This window comes from Pleurodeles waltl, chromosome 4_1 (assembly GCF_031143425.1).
Source record: "Pleurodeles waltl isolate 20211129_DDA chromosome 4_1, aPleWal1.hap1.20221129, whole genome shotgun sequence".
Lineage (NCBI taxonomy): Eukaryota > Metazoa > Chordata > Amphibia > Caudata > Salamandridae > Pleurodeles > Pleurodeles waltl.
The window spans coordinates 829,615,464-829,631,439 of NC_090442.1; the positions used below are offsets into that span (position 1 = coordinate 829,615,464).

Sequence of the window (15,976 nt, forward strand, 5' to 3'; positions counted from 1 at the left end):
AACATCAGCTCACTTGCGCGATACGACTTCCAAGGAAGACAAACTAAGCTCGAATACTCAGGGGCCAAGTCAGAAGGGCTTTAAAGCAGATGGAAAAAGATACTCTAAACCAACTGAACATCTGATATGTGGGAGCCCCACACTTTTACTATGAGCTAGGCATGCTACCACTGATGGTGCCAGTCAGACTATTATGATTTATTAGAGCACTATTACATGTATATAAAGGAAATTTCTGCAAGGTAATAGCTAACACAAAGTCTTGGGAACTAGGACTGCCATGTATTGATCACCATTGTGTAGCATTAGACCTTTCACAACTGGCGTACATGTTACTAAGTGACAAAGATATATATACTGTTCTGGGTGAAGCCTTACCAACAAATTGGATTTGTACCTTTGCTATGTTACTATACACCTTCATTGTTTATTGGTTACTCAAGTGTTCAAATTATGGTGAGAACAAGCTTCACAAACAAAATTTAAAACAATCTGAAGAAAGATACTAAGCTCCTCAACATGCACCAATAAAGGGCAACACAACTATACAAAAAGGGGGAAATAGTCTTTAGTGGTACATGTGGAAGTGAGTCATCTTGGTTCTAAACCAATGGGAGAGCACTTACAACACACATAGCAAAAATACCTTGATTACCAATACACTGTGGAAGAATGGCTGCAGAATTCCACGGTTCAGCAATAACAGAAACATTTCTAAAATTCAATCATTTCAAGATCCTTCTGAATTGGCGCTGATCTTCAAAGAAACTAATCGAGGCTTGCCATGCAAATTGGTGGTGATTCTTGTGTTAGTAGAGAGAGGTCCCTTTTATCACTTGTAGGGAAACCCCCACAAACAAATGTGAAATGGAATTTAGATCAAGGCATTCGAAGAGTAATTCTGCTCATAAGGTTGAATTTGCTGTCTAACAGGAACTTGGGAAAAAGTTAAAAAGGAAGATTGTATATTTGATTTATGTAAAGAAGGTGTTCAAGACTTGGACTGTATTGTGTCTTATTGTTATGTCTGTTTTTACAGGTTGCCTGAGGGATTTACCTGTATCCACTTTTTAAAAGATGTGGAATGATTTCTTTGGAGACAGCGTATTAATTTTTAACTCTGCCACCAAATGAAATGGTATGTGTAGGAAGCTGGCTCTGTATATACTATACCAAAAAGACGTATAGTATGCACAGAGTCCAGTGGATCCCCTGAGGCTTAACAGAGGCTAGATAATACTAATGCTCTTTTTTGTAATAGTGTGCTCCAGCAGTTAGGCTTCTCAGAGGATAGTGCTAAGCATTTGTTGTACACACAGTCAAGAAATGAGGCACACACTCAATGACTAACTCCAGGCCAGTGTTTTTATATCTAAAAAATATACTTTGTTACTTTGTTTCTAGAACCAAAAGGATCTTTGTTGTGGTAAGTACAGTTGTAAGTTTGTATACAGCTTATATATCAAATGCACTTTGTTTAGGTTTTGCAGATAAAACAGTTTACAAATAAGTAACACTTTTCAATTTCAAAAACAGACTCAGTGCAATTTCTCGTAGGAAGCAATTCAGTCCTAGGGGAGGAAAAGTGTTAACATAGTTTACAGGCAAGTACTCAACTTAAATTCCCAGTCTTTGGGGGTTAGGATGTCCACAGGTCAATGTTTAAGTTGACCGCAAAAGTGCACCACAAGCAACACAGGACGGTCTGGGTGCAGAGGTCAAAGATGGTGTTAGGTTTTTAACGGAATCTTATGGAGACTGGGGGCACTCGGAAAGAATCAGGTTGCAGGTAAGTACCTGCGACTTCAGGGCACAGATATGGGAAGGTTAAGATGAGCACCGGGGGAGCCAAAGGTCAACACCAAACACACACCCTTAGCAGCACATCGGCGGCTAGGTGCAAACACAGTGTCGGGCACCCAATGGTTTTCAATGGGGGTACTCCAGTGGTCACAAAGATGCTGCAGGCTGGGTCCAGGGAGTTGGTTGTGGAAAACCAAAGGCTGGACAGGTGGGAGAGGAATAAATGAAAAGAGTACACTGTTCCAAGAAAATATGTCTGAAAAGGACACCAAGTATCGGTATTGTGATAGGAGTGCCCTCATGCGTCAATGAAGACGCTCAGCATCATCATTGGGCTAACTCCACGTCAGACCGGCACTGCAATATCTGACGGGTCACCACTCATATGGTGGTGGCACTAAACCGAAAGTGATAACGCAGATCCATTCATGTCTGCAGTACGTGCTGACAGTAGAAAGGAAGGAGAGTGAAAAGTGAGTTAAAATTGTCTCTGTACACCTGGTATCTAAATTTAATTACTCAAAAAGGTGGGAGAGGAGCCAGCTGGACTTTGCTGAACCATCAGTCGGATTCCCCAAGGGAAGAGGGCTGCGGGTGAAGCATTGGGAAACTTTGTCTGATCGGGTCGCGGTCAAGGGAGTCCTCTGAATTTAGGATGCAGGGATCGTCCTGTTGGCCAAGAGGGGTCATCCCAGGGTGGTCTTGAGGTCGGAATCGCCTGGGGACCTCATCTGGACTTGTGGGCCACATGGACACGGGGCCTGGGCGTCTGGTGCAGATTGCAAAGGGGTCGCGGACCCAGTTCTGGAGACCTTCTTGGGGGTTTCTTTTGAGGACAGGGCTGCTGTCTTTGGGAGTTATTGGTCCTTAGGGGATGGTAGCAGTCCCTGGTCCTGCAGGATGCTTTGTCTTTATGTAGAAAGAGTCTTGAAGCTGCCGACAGTCTGGTAGGGTTAAGAGTCTTCACTGCTGGGGTCAGCTCTTCAGTCCTTCTTTCTTCTTCCTCTTGTGGACACCAGGAAACTGAAGAGCAAAGTACAGGGATACCCCTAAATACTAGATTTAGCGGCATTACAGGGGTCAGAGGGCAGTAGCCAATGGCTTATGTCCCTGAACGTGGGTACACCCTTCCTCTGCCCACTCCCTTTGGTGAGGGGGCATATTCCTATCCCTATTGGTTACTTTCATCCAAAGCAAGATGGAGAATTCTGTAAGGAGGGGGTCACTTCAGCTCTGGACAGCCTAGGGGTGGTCCCAGCTGAAGTGGTCACTCCTCCTTGTTTTTCCTAATTTTCCTGCCTGAGCTGCTGTGAAAAGTGGGGCTTGGTCTGGGGGGCTGGTATCTCCAATAGATAGTTGGAGTGACCTGTGGCGGTGTAACTGGAGGCCTGAGCCTTTGAGGCTCACCACCAAGTGTTGCTGTTACTGCAATCACCTCCACCCAGAGCAGGCTTTATTCCTGACCCAAGAGAGCACAAAGGCTCTCATCCCATGGGGTCAGAAACATGTCTGTTAGTGGCAAGTTGGCACAGACCTACACTAGGAGGTTGAATAAAATACTGGGAACATCTCTAAGATGCCCTCTGTCTGCATTTTAAAATAAATCCAATGCTGGCATCAGTGTGGGTTTATTGCGTTGAGAGGTTTGATACCAAACTTCCCAGGCTTCAGTGATGCCATCATAGAGCTGTGGAGTTCGTAATGACAAACTCCCAGCCCATGTACTTAAAATGGCCACAGTACGCTTACAATTTCTAAGAATGGACTTAGACATTGTAGAGGCATATTGGTCATGCAGCTATGTCCTCACCTGTGGTATAGTGCTTCCTGCCTTAGGGCTCCAAAGCCTGCTAGAGGGGTGACTTACCTATGCCATAGGCAGTGGTTTGTAGGCTTGGCACCCAGAAAGGGACTCCATGTCGACTTTACCTTTTTCTTCCCACTGGTATACTGCAATGGCAGTGTGCATGTGTTCAGTGAGGAGTACCTTAGGGTGGCATAATACATGCTGCAGCACTTAGTGGCCCTTCCTGGCCCACAGAGCCTTTGGTACCACTGGTACCTTTTACAATAGACTTAGCTGTGTGCCGGGGATGTGCCAACTGTGGAAACAATGGTACAGTTTAGGGAAAGAACACGGCAGAAGTGGTGGTGGTGGGGGGGGGGGTGGTAACCCTGTCAAAAGGGGCACTTTCCTACACTATGGTTTACAATTTATTTTTTAAAGAAGTTTTTTTATCTGTATATTGAGATATATCTATTTATGTCATTGTGTATCATGTATGTTTTATTATGTTCCTGCAAGCCCCATAGTCGGTTCAAACCTTGTAAAATAAAATAAAATAAAATAAAATCTAGTCAAGGCTAGGCTAATTGAGAACTCACAGTGCTGGAGGTGCCAGTAGCCCAGATGTAACTTGCTGCATATCGTGTGGTGCTGCCCAAACATAGCTAGATGATGATCATCGGTCTGAAATACCCTGAAGAAATCTTCAGATCACTCCATCATACAGTCTAATAAATTACCATTGTTGCACAACACAATATATATATATATATATATATATATATATTTACACAGGACATGTCCTCCCACTGCAGATGGTGGCTACTTACTGCATTAGCCGAAGCCAAAATATATATATACTAAGAAACTGTTTCCCCTAACCCCAAAATGCATACAATAGCCTCATATAACAAATGATATACAGTGTACAAGACAAAGTGGCTGTGTTACTCAAAATGTAGTCAACTTTCTTTCGTACAGTGAACGATGAATGACTATACTGGGACACAGGTCCCTTACCTGTTGTGGATACTTACAATAGGTAGCTTTCACAACCCTTTCTTATCTTATAGCAAGATTATATGTACAGAACTAATGGATCCCAGGAAGAGCTAAAATACACTATAAGTGTTGAGATTCAAATGATATAGTAAGAGCCACCTCTAAAATGGATATGTACAAAGTACACAGAGCTGCCATGTCCATAAATCAGATCGGGGTACCGATCAACAGGCCAATGCACAAATCCAGAAATACCCTGGAAACTAAAACAGGTGAGTTGGGCACGGAGGTATCCTTGCTGAGGAAAGATCTCTGAAACTTAACAGAGTTACAGTGGTGGAGGACTAGATATCAGAGCTGGAAGACACTCTACTCACTAGGGGGAAGGATCTGGTTGACATGAAATAGCTCACTAAAGACCTATTGTGGAGAGTTGACAATGCTGAAAATTGTGCGAGGCACATCAATCTTAGAGTTGTAGGTTTCCCACAAGGAATGGAAGGCACCAGTGTGCCAGCTTTTCTGGAGCAATGGCTTTGTGATACCTTCACCTCCAGCAACTTTTCTACTTGCTTTGCAATCGAACGGGCACATGGGGCACTCACTGCAAGGCCAATACCAGGTGCTCCCCCCAAGGGCACTTACTGCACGTTTGTTAATTTTTCGAGACATGATACTTAAGGAAGCGCTGCAACTGGGGACAATCGTATATAACTCTTCCACAATTATGCTGCTCCCTGATTACTGTCGAGATGTGCAGAAGCAGAGGAGCTCTTTAGATGCAGTTAAGGCTAAAATCCAATTGATGCATTTCCAGTACATGTTGCTCTACCCCATCAAATTGAAAGCGATCATTCAGAATAAAATGCACTTTTTTGTTTTTAATTCAGAGAAGGCCCGGAGATGGGTCAAGGAGAACCCCCCTCCTCCTTCCCTCCCAGGAGCCCCCTCGGGGGGGGGCAACAGGTTGGGGGCACAGTCTCAGGGCCAGTCACAAAACCTGGTCCTCGAAGTGTAAATGATGGGTCCGAGCAGGAATGGGGAGAGATAAATCGTGAGAGAGAACTGGCAGAGAGAAAGCAGTTGGCGAGTGAATTTCAGAATCTGAAAATGGAGAGCTGCAACAAGCGAAATCATTTCCTGGCAACGTGGAGGGTTCACCTCAGCTGGTATCCGAAGAGAAGCAAGATCGTGGCCCAGATGGGACTACACCAAACTTGGGGACTATACATGCTGTACAGACTGAAATCAAAAAGTTCTTGTGTGTTGAAAGGCTTGATGGGAACCCTAGTAGTAGGGGGAGTTTTCGGGCCCTCTGGTTTGCATGGCAAAAAGCACAGATGTGGTTCATTGGAGGAATCCCTAATAGCACCTCTCCTGTTATTTCTTCTTTTCTTGCAAGAGATTCAGCTATCCCTCCGACTCAATCTCGAGGCCCGAGTGGTGACTGGTTGTATGAGGCATATTTTCATTCAAAATAGGCCTATAGTGTTTACATTAAGGAGGTTAAGAGTGGGGTGAGATACAGACAGCTCGGGCCTGGTCTTGTGATCTATTTGCCTTTATCAGACATGGGGGTGAATGAGTACAGGGGAAGGTGGTCGGGAGCAGGTACTTGGATGTTTCACCTGAATCACTGTTTTTAGGGTTTATTATCTGTTTGACAGATGAAGCATGAAGGGCCATAGAATTGAGGCACTATGCTGTTTATTGGTGAGATGAGTACTGGCTTATTTCAGTGCAGATATGGCACATACCTTTGAACTGGACTGATCACTCTATCCTTACGTGGAATGTCAAAGGACTAGACATTAAAAGTAAGAGAGGGCTTGTTGCGACTTACATTAGACGCCTCAAACCGAGGTGGTATTTCTCCAGAAGACCAACTTGAGGGGGACTCACTGTCATTTCGTAATCCGAAGGTCTTATACTACACTAATGCACACGGGCTTTACCTCTGGTTCCCAAGGTGTAGCAATTTTGGCCCGAAAGTCACTCCCCTTCAGGATCCAAAAATCGTGGGTAGACCCCCAGTGGGATGTATGCTGTGGTTCAGGGCCTTTGTGGAAGGAAGGATGTTACACTCAGTGTCTACGTGCCCCCACCTTCAACAAACCACCCTGGACAAGGTAATAAGCATACTGCTGGAGACAAAATCAATGCTGTATGTCCTAGGGGGAGACTTCAATGATGTTATGTCCCCTGATCTAGACAGGTCCAGATCTACTACAAATACCCCCAGGGAAACGGTGCTGGCCTGATTCATGGTTACGTTGGTGCTCACTGACTTATGGCGTCACTACCACCCAATGAATAGAGGCTATTTTTATTACTCAGCCCCATCCTCTACAACACTTACATGAATACACTGGCAGACCTTGTACACACCCAGGGGCTCAATATTGTCTCATATGCTGATGACAATCAGCTTGTCCTATCCCTCACAGATGACAAAGCCATCACACGAACTACCTTCAAAAACACTATAACCGGCATTGCCACCTGCATGAGGACTAACTGCCTCAAGCTAAATTCAGACAAAACTGAGACCTCATCTTCGGGACAAGCCCTCCCCTTGGGAGGACATGTAGGGGCCTGCCACCTTCTGTTCCCCAACAAACCCCACCAGTCACACACGCAACCTCAGGATTATCCTGGACACCCAACTGACCATGAGGCAACAGATCAACACTGGCTCTTCTGCCTGCTTCCACATCCTCTGCATGCTTTGCAAGATCTTCCGATGGATCCCCATCTCTACCAGTAAAACAGTCACTCAGGCCCTCATCTCCAGCCAACTTGACAACAGCAACGCGCTCTACCCTGGAACTGCAAAACTGCTCATGAACCGCCTTAAGATCATCCAGAATGTGGCAGCAAGACTCGTCCTCGACCTCCCCAGAAGAACCAGCATCACGCCCCACTTCTGGGACCTCCTCTGGCTCCCCATCCAGCAAAGATGCAAGCATTCAAGGCCCTCCACAATGCTGGACACACTTAAATCAACAACCACCTCACATTCCATCGATCAACCATAGTACTCCGCTCAGCCTTCCTCACCTAGTTCCATGTCCCCCGCATCCGCTGGCGATAATTCAGAGGTCACTCCTTCTCCCACCTCGCTGCCAAGTCCTGGAACAACGTCCCTCTCCACCTGTGCATGTCCCGTTCTCAGAAGGATTTCAGAAAGAAGCTCAAAACTTGGCTCTTTGACCAATATCCCCAGCCAGACATGGCCCGCAGCATCCATCCAGCGCCTGGAGACCTCTCGGGTTGACCAGCTCCCGCGCTACAAGACCCTGATTGATTAATTGATTGACGTAGGCAAATCCAAACAGACAAAGCAATAGCAGATGAATTCGCAAATTATTATGAGGCTCTTTATAATGAATGCTCACTGGCTGCACAGATGCAAATTGAGGAGAAATTTGGAAGGAACGCCGCTCTGTAACCACGTTGGACTTCAGAGTACAAGCTTATCATGGGTTGGCATTCTGAGCGTGGATTTGTGACAAGATTATCAACTACTGAAAGAATAGCTTGCTTGATATATGCTATCTTATGACATCACTAGGAGACCCAAAATATTGAAGCCCATATTGTGTCCTATACAACAATACAACTAGCCTTGAAAAAGTCACATTGGTGACAAAATATGTGCCGGATGTTGAGGATCTATATGAAATGTCAATAAAAGGATCTTAGTCTCACACAGACTTCTAGGCATCCTTACTGTAATGTGATTATTTGCAATTCGAAAATCATGGACCTATTTATGTGTGGAGCGTATTTGTTGTTCAGCAAATTGAGGAGTGTTTAAAAACAATGGAGGTGCAGACCCTCCCTGCGGAAGATTGAGATGCCCTAGAGGAGGAGATCTCCCTGGCTGAAGTACAGGCAGGCATTGCAAAAATAAATTCGGGCAAAACGCCAAGACTCAGTGGTATCTCAGCAAAATTCATTAAAAGAAGCGCAAATATACACCGGCTTCACATCTGCTTAAAATGTATTTGGGGGCTCGAGAGGAGGGAGCACTCCCAACAGACCGGCGTAAAGTCACGATAGTGGTGATACATGAAGCATGGAAACCGGCCACTAGCTGCAGATCCTATCATCCGATCTTGCTACTTCACATAACGACCAAGATACTGACTACAATATTAGCTATGAGGCTTGTGGGCGTTATTTCCCTCACTTATCCATAAAGATCAATCTGACTTCATATCCAAACCTTCAAACAGGTGTTACTTTTATAAACTTCATAACTGGTTACCAGAGGTCCGGACCCGCCCTGACCCCCATCTGTTCAAATCTGTAGATGTGAGAAGGGCCTATGATGCAAACATTACAGAGGTTCGGCCATGATCCCAAATTTTTTACAATGGGTGGCGCTGCTTTATCAAGCGCCCGCAGCCACAGTTTGGATTAATGGAGTTCTGTCCGTGGACGTTCCCATAAGGAGGGGAACTCAGCAGGGGGCCCCATCTCCCCTTCTGTTTGCTCTGGTCTGACACCTCGGACTTGTATAGTCTGCACATGCCCAAATATTATGCATCGCTGGGTCTCCTGTTGATGATAAAAAAATCTGGTTGAACAGGGATGATGTTGTTTTATGCCTTTCTCACCCGGAAGAGTCGATCCCTGTCGTATTCCTGGGGTTTGAAAGACACAGTGCCCACTCAGGATACACCATGAACTGGGGTCGTAGTCTTCAAACCTATTACTGCTGCTATCCACATAGTGATTATTAGAAGTGGGGGGCTGGGGGAGGAGAGGGGGTTGAAAAGTATTTAGAGTCCCTTCCCCCACATACTCCAAGCTTGGATAAAAATGACAAAACATCTTAGAGATGGCTCGTCTTAGAGTGGTTTACTGCTTCTCATTTTTTTTCAGCTTAAATTAAGGCTCTGTTCTCAGCACAATGCTTCTTTTGCTGAAAGCCTGGTGCCCCCCTGGGATCATTTGAGGTCCTCCTACAGAAAGACAACTAAACTGGCATATGTCAGTACTCATTCCTACTAGAGGCTATCTAGACCTATCGGCTCTCCCTGGAAGACTGCATATAGGTCAGTAGGGATTTCAGTATCTGGGAAGCTACGTGACACTGACCCCAGAGAGATGCCCAGAACGGAACTTAATGAAAGTACAAGTGGCATTCTGTGTGGATGCCAACCGCTAGAAGGCACAGCACTTAACGATATTGGGAAAGGTGGCTATGTATAAGATGATCACCATCCCAAAGTTCCTATTCACCCTACAAAATACTTACTACAGGATTACTTATGAGATCTTTGTTAAAATAGTCTATAAGCTCAGGAAAATATTATGGAACAATGATCATCCCAGAGTGGCCCTTAGGACACTGCAGAGAAATCAGTACAATGGGTGTGGCTCTCCCTGATCTCAGAGCTTATTACTGTGAGGCACATTTGATCGCTATACATGGCTGGGGCTGTATGGCTGGAAATCATCCAAACTATGCACTGACAAAAACCCAATTTCAAAAATATCCATTCCAACACTACCTTTATGGGGGAGAGGGACAAGGTGTTTTTGCCAGCGGCTTGGGGGGCATTTGAGGCATGGTTCAAAACGAATAGATACATAGGGTGGTCAAGTAGAGTCACTTGTGAGACCCCGTTATGGATGGGAAAGAGCTTTAAGGAGCTGGGAAAGCTGCAGGGGTTTGAAGCCTGGAATCTCATCTGTTTTTCTAAATTAAGATCTCATAGAAGGGAGTGACTTTATGTCTTTTCAGTCCCTTCAGCAGGACTATCAACACCACAACATACAGCATTTTAAAAACTTGCAGCTCAGGCAATCATGGTGGCGGAAGGCATTGAAAAGGCCCTCCTGGAATATGCACCCCTAGAAGGCAGACTCTTAATGGGAGAATTAGTGGAAAAAGCAGTCAGGCTCTTTTACGAAACTATTTACAATATAATACCAGATACCATGAAGAAGTTGAAGGATAAATGGAAGTCAGAGGTGGATTAAGTAGATGATTTGGACAGGGAGGCAGCCTTGATGCACCCAAAAGAAGGGGCAATTACATCTAGGCTGAAGCTCATCCAATTCAAAATATTCCATTGAGTATACTTTGCCAGTGCATGCCTGCATAGAAATAGAAGAGTGGTGTCCCCAGAATGTCTGAGGTGTAGGGGGCCGAGGGGGAACTTCTTTTATACCCTGTGATCCTGCCCAGCTGTACAAACACATTGGCAAAAGATAATACATGAGATGGATAAGGTGGTAGGGGCAACACTACCAAAATATGTCCTCCTTGGTATACACGGCGATGTGGATGTTCCACAGGTAAAGTTACTTTTCTGTAATCTAGGACTAGTGGTGGCGAAGAGGGATGCGGCAAAACACTGGGGGAGCTCTTGAGGTACAGTCCATGATGGAATGGAGAGCAGGGGTGGACCTGTACATGACAGCAGAAAAAGTCACTTATAGAGTGTCCATGTAAATTCTATAAAATTTGGGGTGGGTGGATTGAATACTATGATTTGAAGATGTTGGATGACGGAAATGAGGCCCTAACTGCTCAAGCCTAACAATACATTTGCCTCCAATACCTGTAAATGCCAGATTTTTATTGCTTGCCTAAGTGTTCCCAGCTCACTAATGATAATGCATGTGTGATGGATACGACTACATTTGTGCCCTCCCGCACTGTTTATTTGTTTGTCATGGGCACATGTAAGTGCCCTACTGTTTTGTTTTCTCAAAAAACAAATAAAACTATTCTGGAAAACATACTCTTTAGAATCTTCTGTGCTTCGACCTAGATCGTCCTAATCAGTTTTTAGTTTGAAATTATCATTTAACTGTCTATCCTACATATCACGAGCCAGAGGATTTTGTACTGGCAAATAAAAAAATTATGTGGGGGGCATGGAATAGGATGCCACTGGGATGGAGCTAAGCTCACCAGCATTGCACCCAAATTTTCCATTTTCTGCTGCTTTACATTTGCTATCTGTGGTTCTCTGGGGGAATGCCTGCCCCCGAGGTGGTACCCTTCAAAAGAGGGTTTAAGGTCTTCATAACTCTGAGTTGTCATAATGAGCTTGACCTTCACAGTGACCCTCATACAGTGGTGGTTCAAATTTACATTCAAGAATGTACTGAAACATGAATTGTCATGTGCTATAGGAAGTCACGGACTAGTCCTTTACTGAAACAATATCTTCTAAATCTTCTTTATCCCTTTTACCCATATTTTGTTAAGAAGATGCTCTGAAATCTTAATGGGAAATTATGCTATGTAAAGCTCAGACTTAGTCAGTCATTGTGAAACTGCTACACTGCAAAAATGCAAGCTTTATTGTGTCAACAGAAGTGTAGACAACTAAGGTCCCAACGGCAAAGGAGCACCCTTTGACAACAAGGTGATCTTTAACGAGGTGAAAGTTGATGAAAGGGTGACCGTTGATGACGAGATGCCTGCTGAAGATGAAGTAAGTACTCACAGAAAACAAAGTATCCATCAATGACAAAAGTGTTCCCTTAGATGACAATGGTGTATCTGTCTATGACATAGAGCTGCCGTCAATGATGAAGAGATTTCCTGTGATGACAAATTTTTCGATGAAAAGATGGTTAACATCGAGATGCCCATCACTAAGTGATTTCACAGCAGACAGGATTTTGTTCCTAGATGAAAGTCTAGATAGGGAAAGCATCAGAACATCCTTAGTTTTTGAGGGCTAAGTGTCAGCATGGTGCATGGCTGCCTCAAGAGAGGTGCACAGTTTTTTTTTTTACAGCAGGCACTAATTTTACAGGTGCTTTCTTCGTGAAAATGTCTAGCATATTCAATTGTTACCTCGCCAATTTCTTTCTCCTAGAGAGACACCTTTTGCAAAATCATGCCCTAAGAGGGAGAATTCTCAACATCGCGACCAATTGCCTTTTGCTGGGGGTCTGAATCTGTCAAGTAGACTTTGTGCTGAAATAGTTCTGCAGTTGTCACATGCTTTAGTTTTCAGATAAAGGCAGTAAATGCATTTAAGATGCAGATCATCCACAGGTAATGTCTTCAATAAACAAGCCGAAAAAGCCTTGAAGAGGGATGTTTGTATGTATGTGGTATTTGTATGCTGCTAACCCAGACAAAAGGCAGCAGAGTGCTGTAAAAGGTTGAAGGGAAGCATACAGTCAACGAGTGACAGGTAGCTGGTTTGTGTTGTGATGTAGTCGAGAGATTTCATATTCCTCTGAGGAAAGCTTGGCATGGTCACTGAATCTTTTCCTGTCAATGATATACAACGTACCCAAAACACACTTGCTGCAGGGTAGTAGGTGAAATTATGCCTGCAAGGTCATCTGGGGAGGTGAAAAGGTAAAATCCTGATTTTATTAAGGATTATGCAGCAGATAATTCATACCTCTGTCTGGGACTCCTTCACACTCAACATGCAGTAGAAAAGATAGAGATGGCGGCTAATGGGTGTGAGGGCGAGAGTGCTCAGTTCATTCACCTATTTGGGGTGAAAGCAAAATTAAATAAACACTATTCTTAGGACTACAGACATTTGACAATGACCACTCCTGCTCTAAACTATTGGAGATTCCCAACCTGTGCATGTAAATCTACGAAAGAATTAATGCTGGAGTAGTAAAACATATCTGTTTATATTCAAGACGCCAAACGCCACATCTGCTAAGCCTCCAAACAAGAAATACCTTGTTTAGCCCCTAAACTACTGAATGTCATCCGAGAAGAAAAACAAAACAAATCTGACTTTCCACAAGACAGGTACTAAACGCAAAGTTGTTTAAACAGCACCATTCAGCGAGATCCTCGCTTGCCCTCCAGATCTTAGAACCTGACTATATTTTGATTTGATTTTAATTTATAAAGTGCGATGTATGCCTAAAGGAGTCTTGGCTCTATACAATTGTGGCTGGTCCTCAAAACAGCAGGCAAGAATAGAATTTAACTGGGAAGGATGAAAAGCCATGTTTTAAGCTGTTTTCGAAAGTTCTGCAGGTTGGGTTGACCTGGCCTCCCAGCTGCTCAGGCATATAGCAATAGATACCACTATTTGAACTAAGGTACTAGATACCGCCTTTTAGTCACCTTCTCTTTATAACAAACAGTTTACCTCTTTATCATAGTTCTTTATTGACCCAGTTTTTTATTTACATTTGTTACATGCACAGCATTCCAATACTTCACAGTAAACTGTGCTTTATAAATACCAAAATAAGAAAACGTCATTGTAAGCATTCAAATTAGATCAGGAAAATAAAACCAAATTAGCCCTAGTTCAATAAATCTTTTGACATCATCTGCATACCTGGGAAAGTATCACTCAGATGAATACTTACTTGTGTGATAACTTCAAATCCAGGATCTTCCTGCTGGCTCAATTTTAATCGAGGAATGGTATCACTAAGAAAATCAGCCATTTCTTCAGGTGGTCGCTGTTGTATAGCAGGATCTCCACCCCGAAACGTATCAAAGAGGTAGTTTGTAACTTTGGAGAACCCAACCATGGTAATTGTGTATGGGTCCTTCTTCAGTTTCTGTGACAACATAAGAATACATTCCAGCTATAACTTTCTACCCTCACGATTTGGTCATAAATCAACAATATCAAGAACAAAAAAATATATAACTAAATGGCATTTGTTTTTTAGTGGACCTATGTTTAGAATATTAAAACTGGGATAAAAAGGCAAAAATCATTCCAGCATTCATAATGTCAAGAAGAAATGTCTACAATGAACTTGAAATATTGTGTTTATAAAAATTGGTTCAGAGACCTCTATGCATATATGCAATCGATGCATGTTTGTCTGAAAGTATGCTATCACAATTAGCCTGAATTAAATCTGCTAAAGAAAGTGTGTAGTCAAGGATACAAAACTGTGCCTTTACAGAACGTATACCTTGCTCTATAGGCACTGTGGAAGTTAAAATTAAACAAAAGAGCTAGTTAGACAAACTATGAAGAAAAGATCACAAAACTTGAAAGACTGCAAATCTGAAACTGCACAGATTTCTAATTATCTATAATTAGGACGTTATACAAATACAAGAAGAGACTGGTTGAGGTGCAAATGTATTGCCCTCATAAATACCTGAAAAGGCACTACCATTGAATTACAAGACAATGATTAAAAATGCTCCTGACTGTATGGTTTTAGACAGATGGGCTACAGACCCTGGGGGTCTGGATGACAGAGTAAGAGGTAGTGATGTGGGTACCTAAAGAGGTGGCAGTAATGGTGGGGTTCCGTCTTGTTGAGCTCAAACCGTAACAAAACACTTACTACACATATACTAGATCAAAGTGTAGGGATGCATTAGGTCCGATTTATGCCTTTTGGAGGAAAACTAGGAATTTCCAGGTAAGACTTTCTAACACAAATATTAATAAGGACACTAAACGGATGCCACTTCACATATGGGGAAAATCACACTGTTCCCTATTGGTAAAAATATTGTGTAACATCTTTCTAGGCACGGCCAGTCAATACACAGCTGCCTGAGGGGGTGGGCACAGCCACCAGGATTCAGGGAGCGGTGTTGCAATATGGAAGGGTTTATAGAGGTTGAACAGACAATTTATTTACGCAGCGGTTGCCCACAGAAATTCATAAAAGTGTGGGGATAATGGCGTGAGTTCCAAGGACTGTCATAACTCAGTGCATGGGAATGGGAGTGGCGTTCACAAATACGATAGGAGAATATTCTGATCAAAACTGCATAAACTGATTAAGTGACAAAACAAACATATGTGATGTAAAAATGTCTGGTCTGTCATCTATGTTTTCTCATTTTAATTAAACTCAATAAAAATAGGTTTAAAACCTAAAAAAATATTTCGGGGCATGGCCTAATGCTGAACCAAGATGGTGGTTGCTTAACGCTGCTCCGTCGGACAGAGCGATTATCCTGTGGCCTAGTATGTCGGCCGCCTGGGGGGCTACACAGAGACGCAGGCAACACGGCTCGAAGAGACAGTGATCGGTGACCGCTGGGAGGCCTGGGGCGCAGTGCCCGGAGGAAGGCTACTCGTGTCGGGCCCACGCTGCTGGGTTGCTTTGGGTCTACAGACGTGGGGCAGTTCATGGCAGTGCTCGCCGGTGAGGCCGGGGCCCTGTGGTGGGGCAATGACTTTGACAGATATACTAAATTATGCAAGACTTGCCCATGAGGAAAGCCCAGAGTGTTTGCTTTTGACCCGCCTACTCACCAATTCATGCCATATTAAACTAGTAGCACATCTGTACTCTATAGCCGTGAATAGCCGAGAATCTGATTTTTCTAAAACACGCCGAGCTTGGGAAAGGGATTTAGGTCAAAATATAGCAGATGAACAATGGTGCTACTGCTGTCAGCAAACCAAGGAGGTGTCCTCTAAG

General features: G+C 43.8%; 1 protein-coding gene across 2 annotated transcripts in view; it reads right to left on the minus strand.

The window, feature by feature from the left end:
* Window positions 1-15,976, minus strand: part of TBC1D15 (TBC1 domain family member 15) — a 439,633-nt gene that overhangs the window by 255,636 nt on the left and 168,021 nt on the right. The window contains exon 7 of one of the 2 annotated variants that reach the window (XM_069229562.1): window positions 13,934-14,131. The exons of the other annotated variant lie outside the window; for it this stretch is intronic. Coding sequence (XP_069085663.1) covers window positions 13,934-14,131 — 198 coding nt within the window. The remainder of the gene's footprint in view (window positions 1-13,933; window positions 14,132-15,976) is intronic. 2 annotated transcript variants of the gene reach the window in all.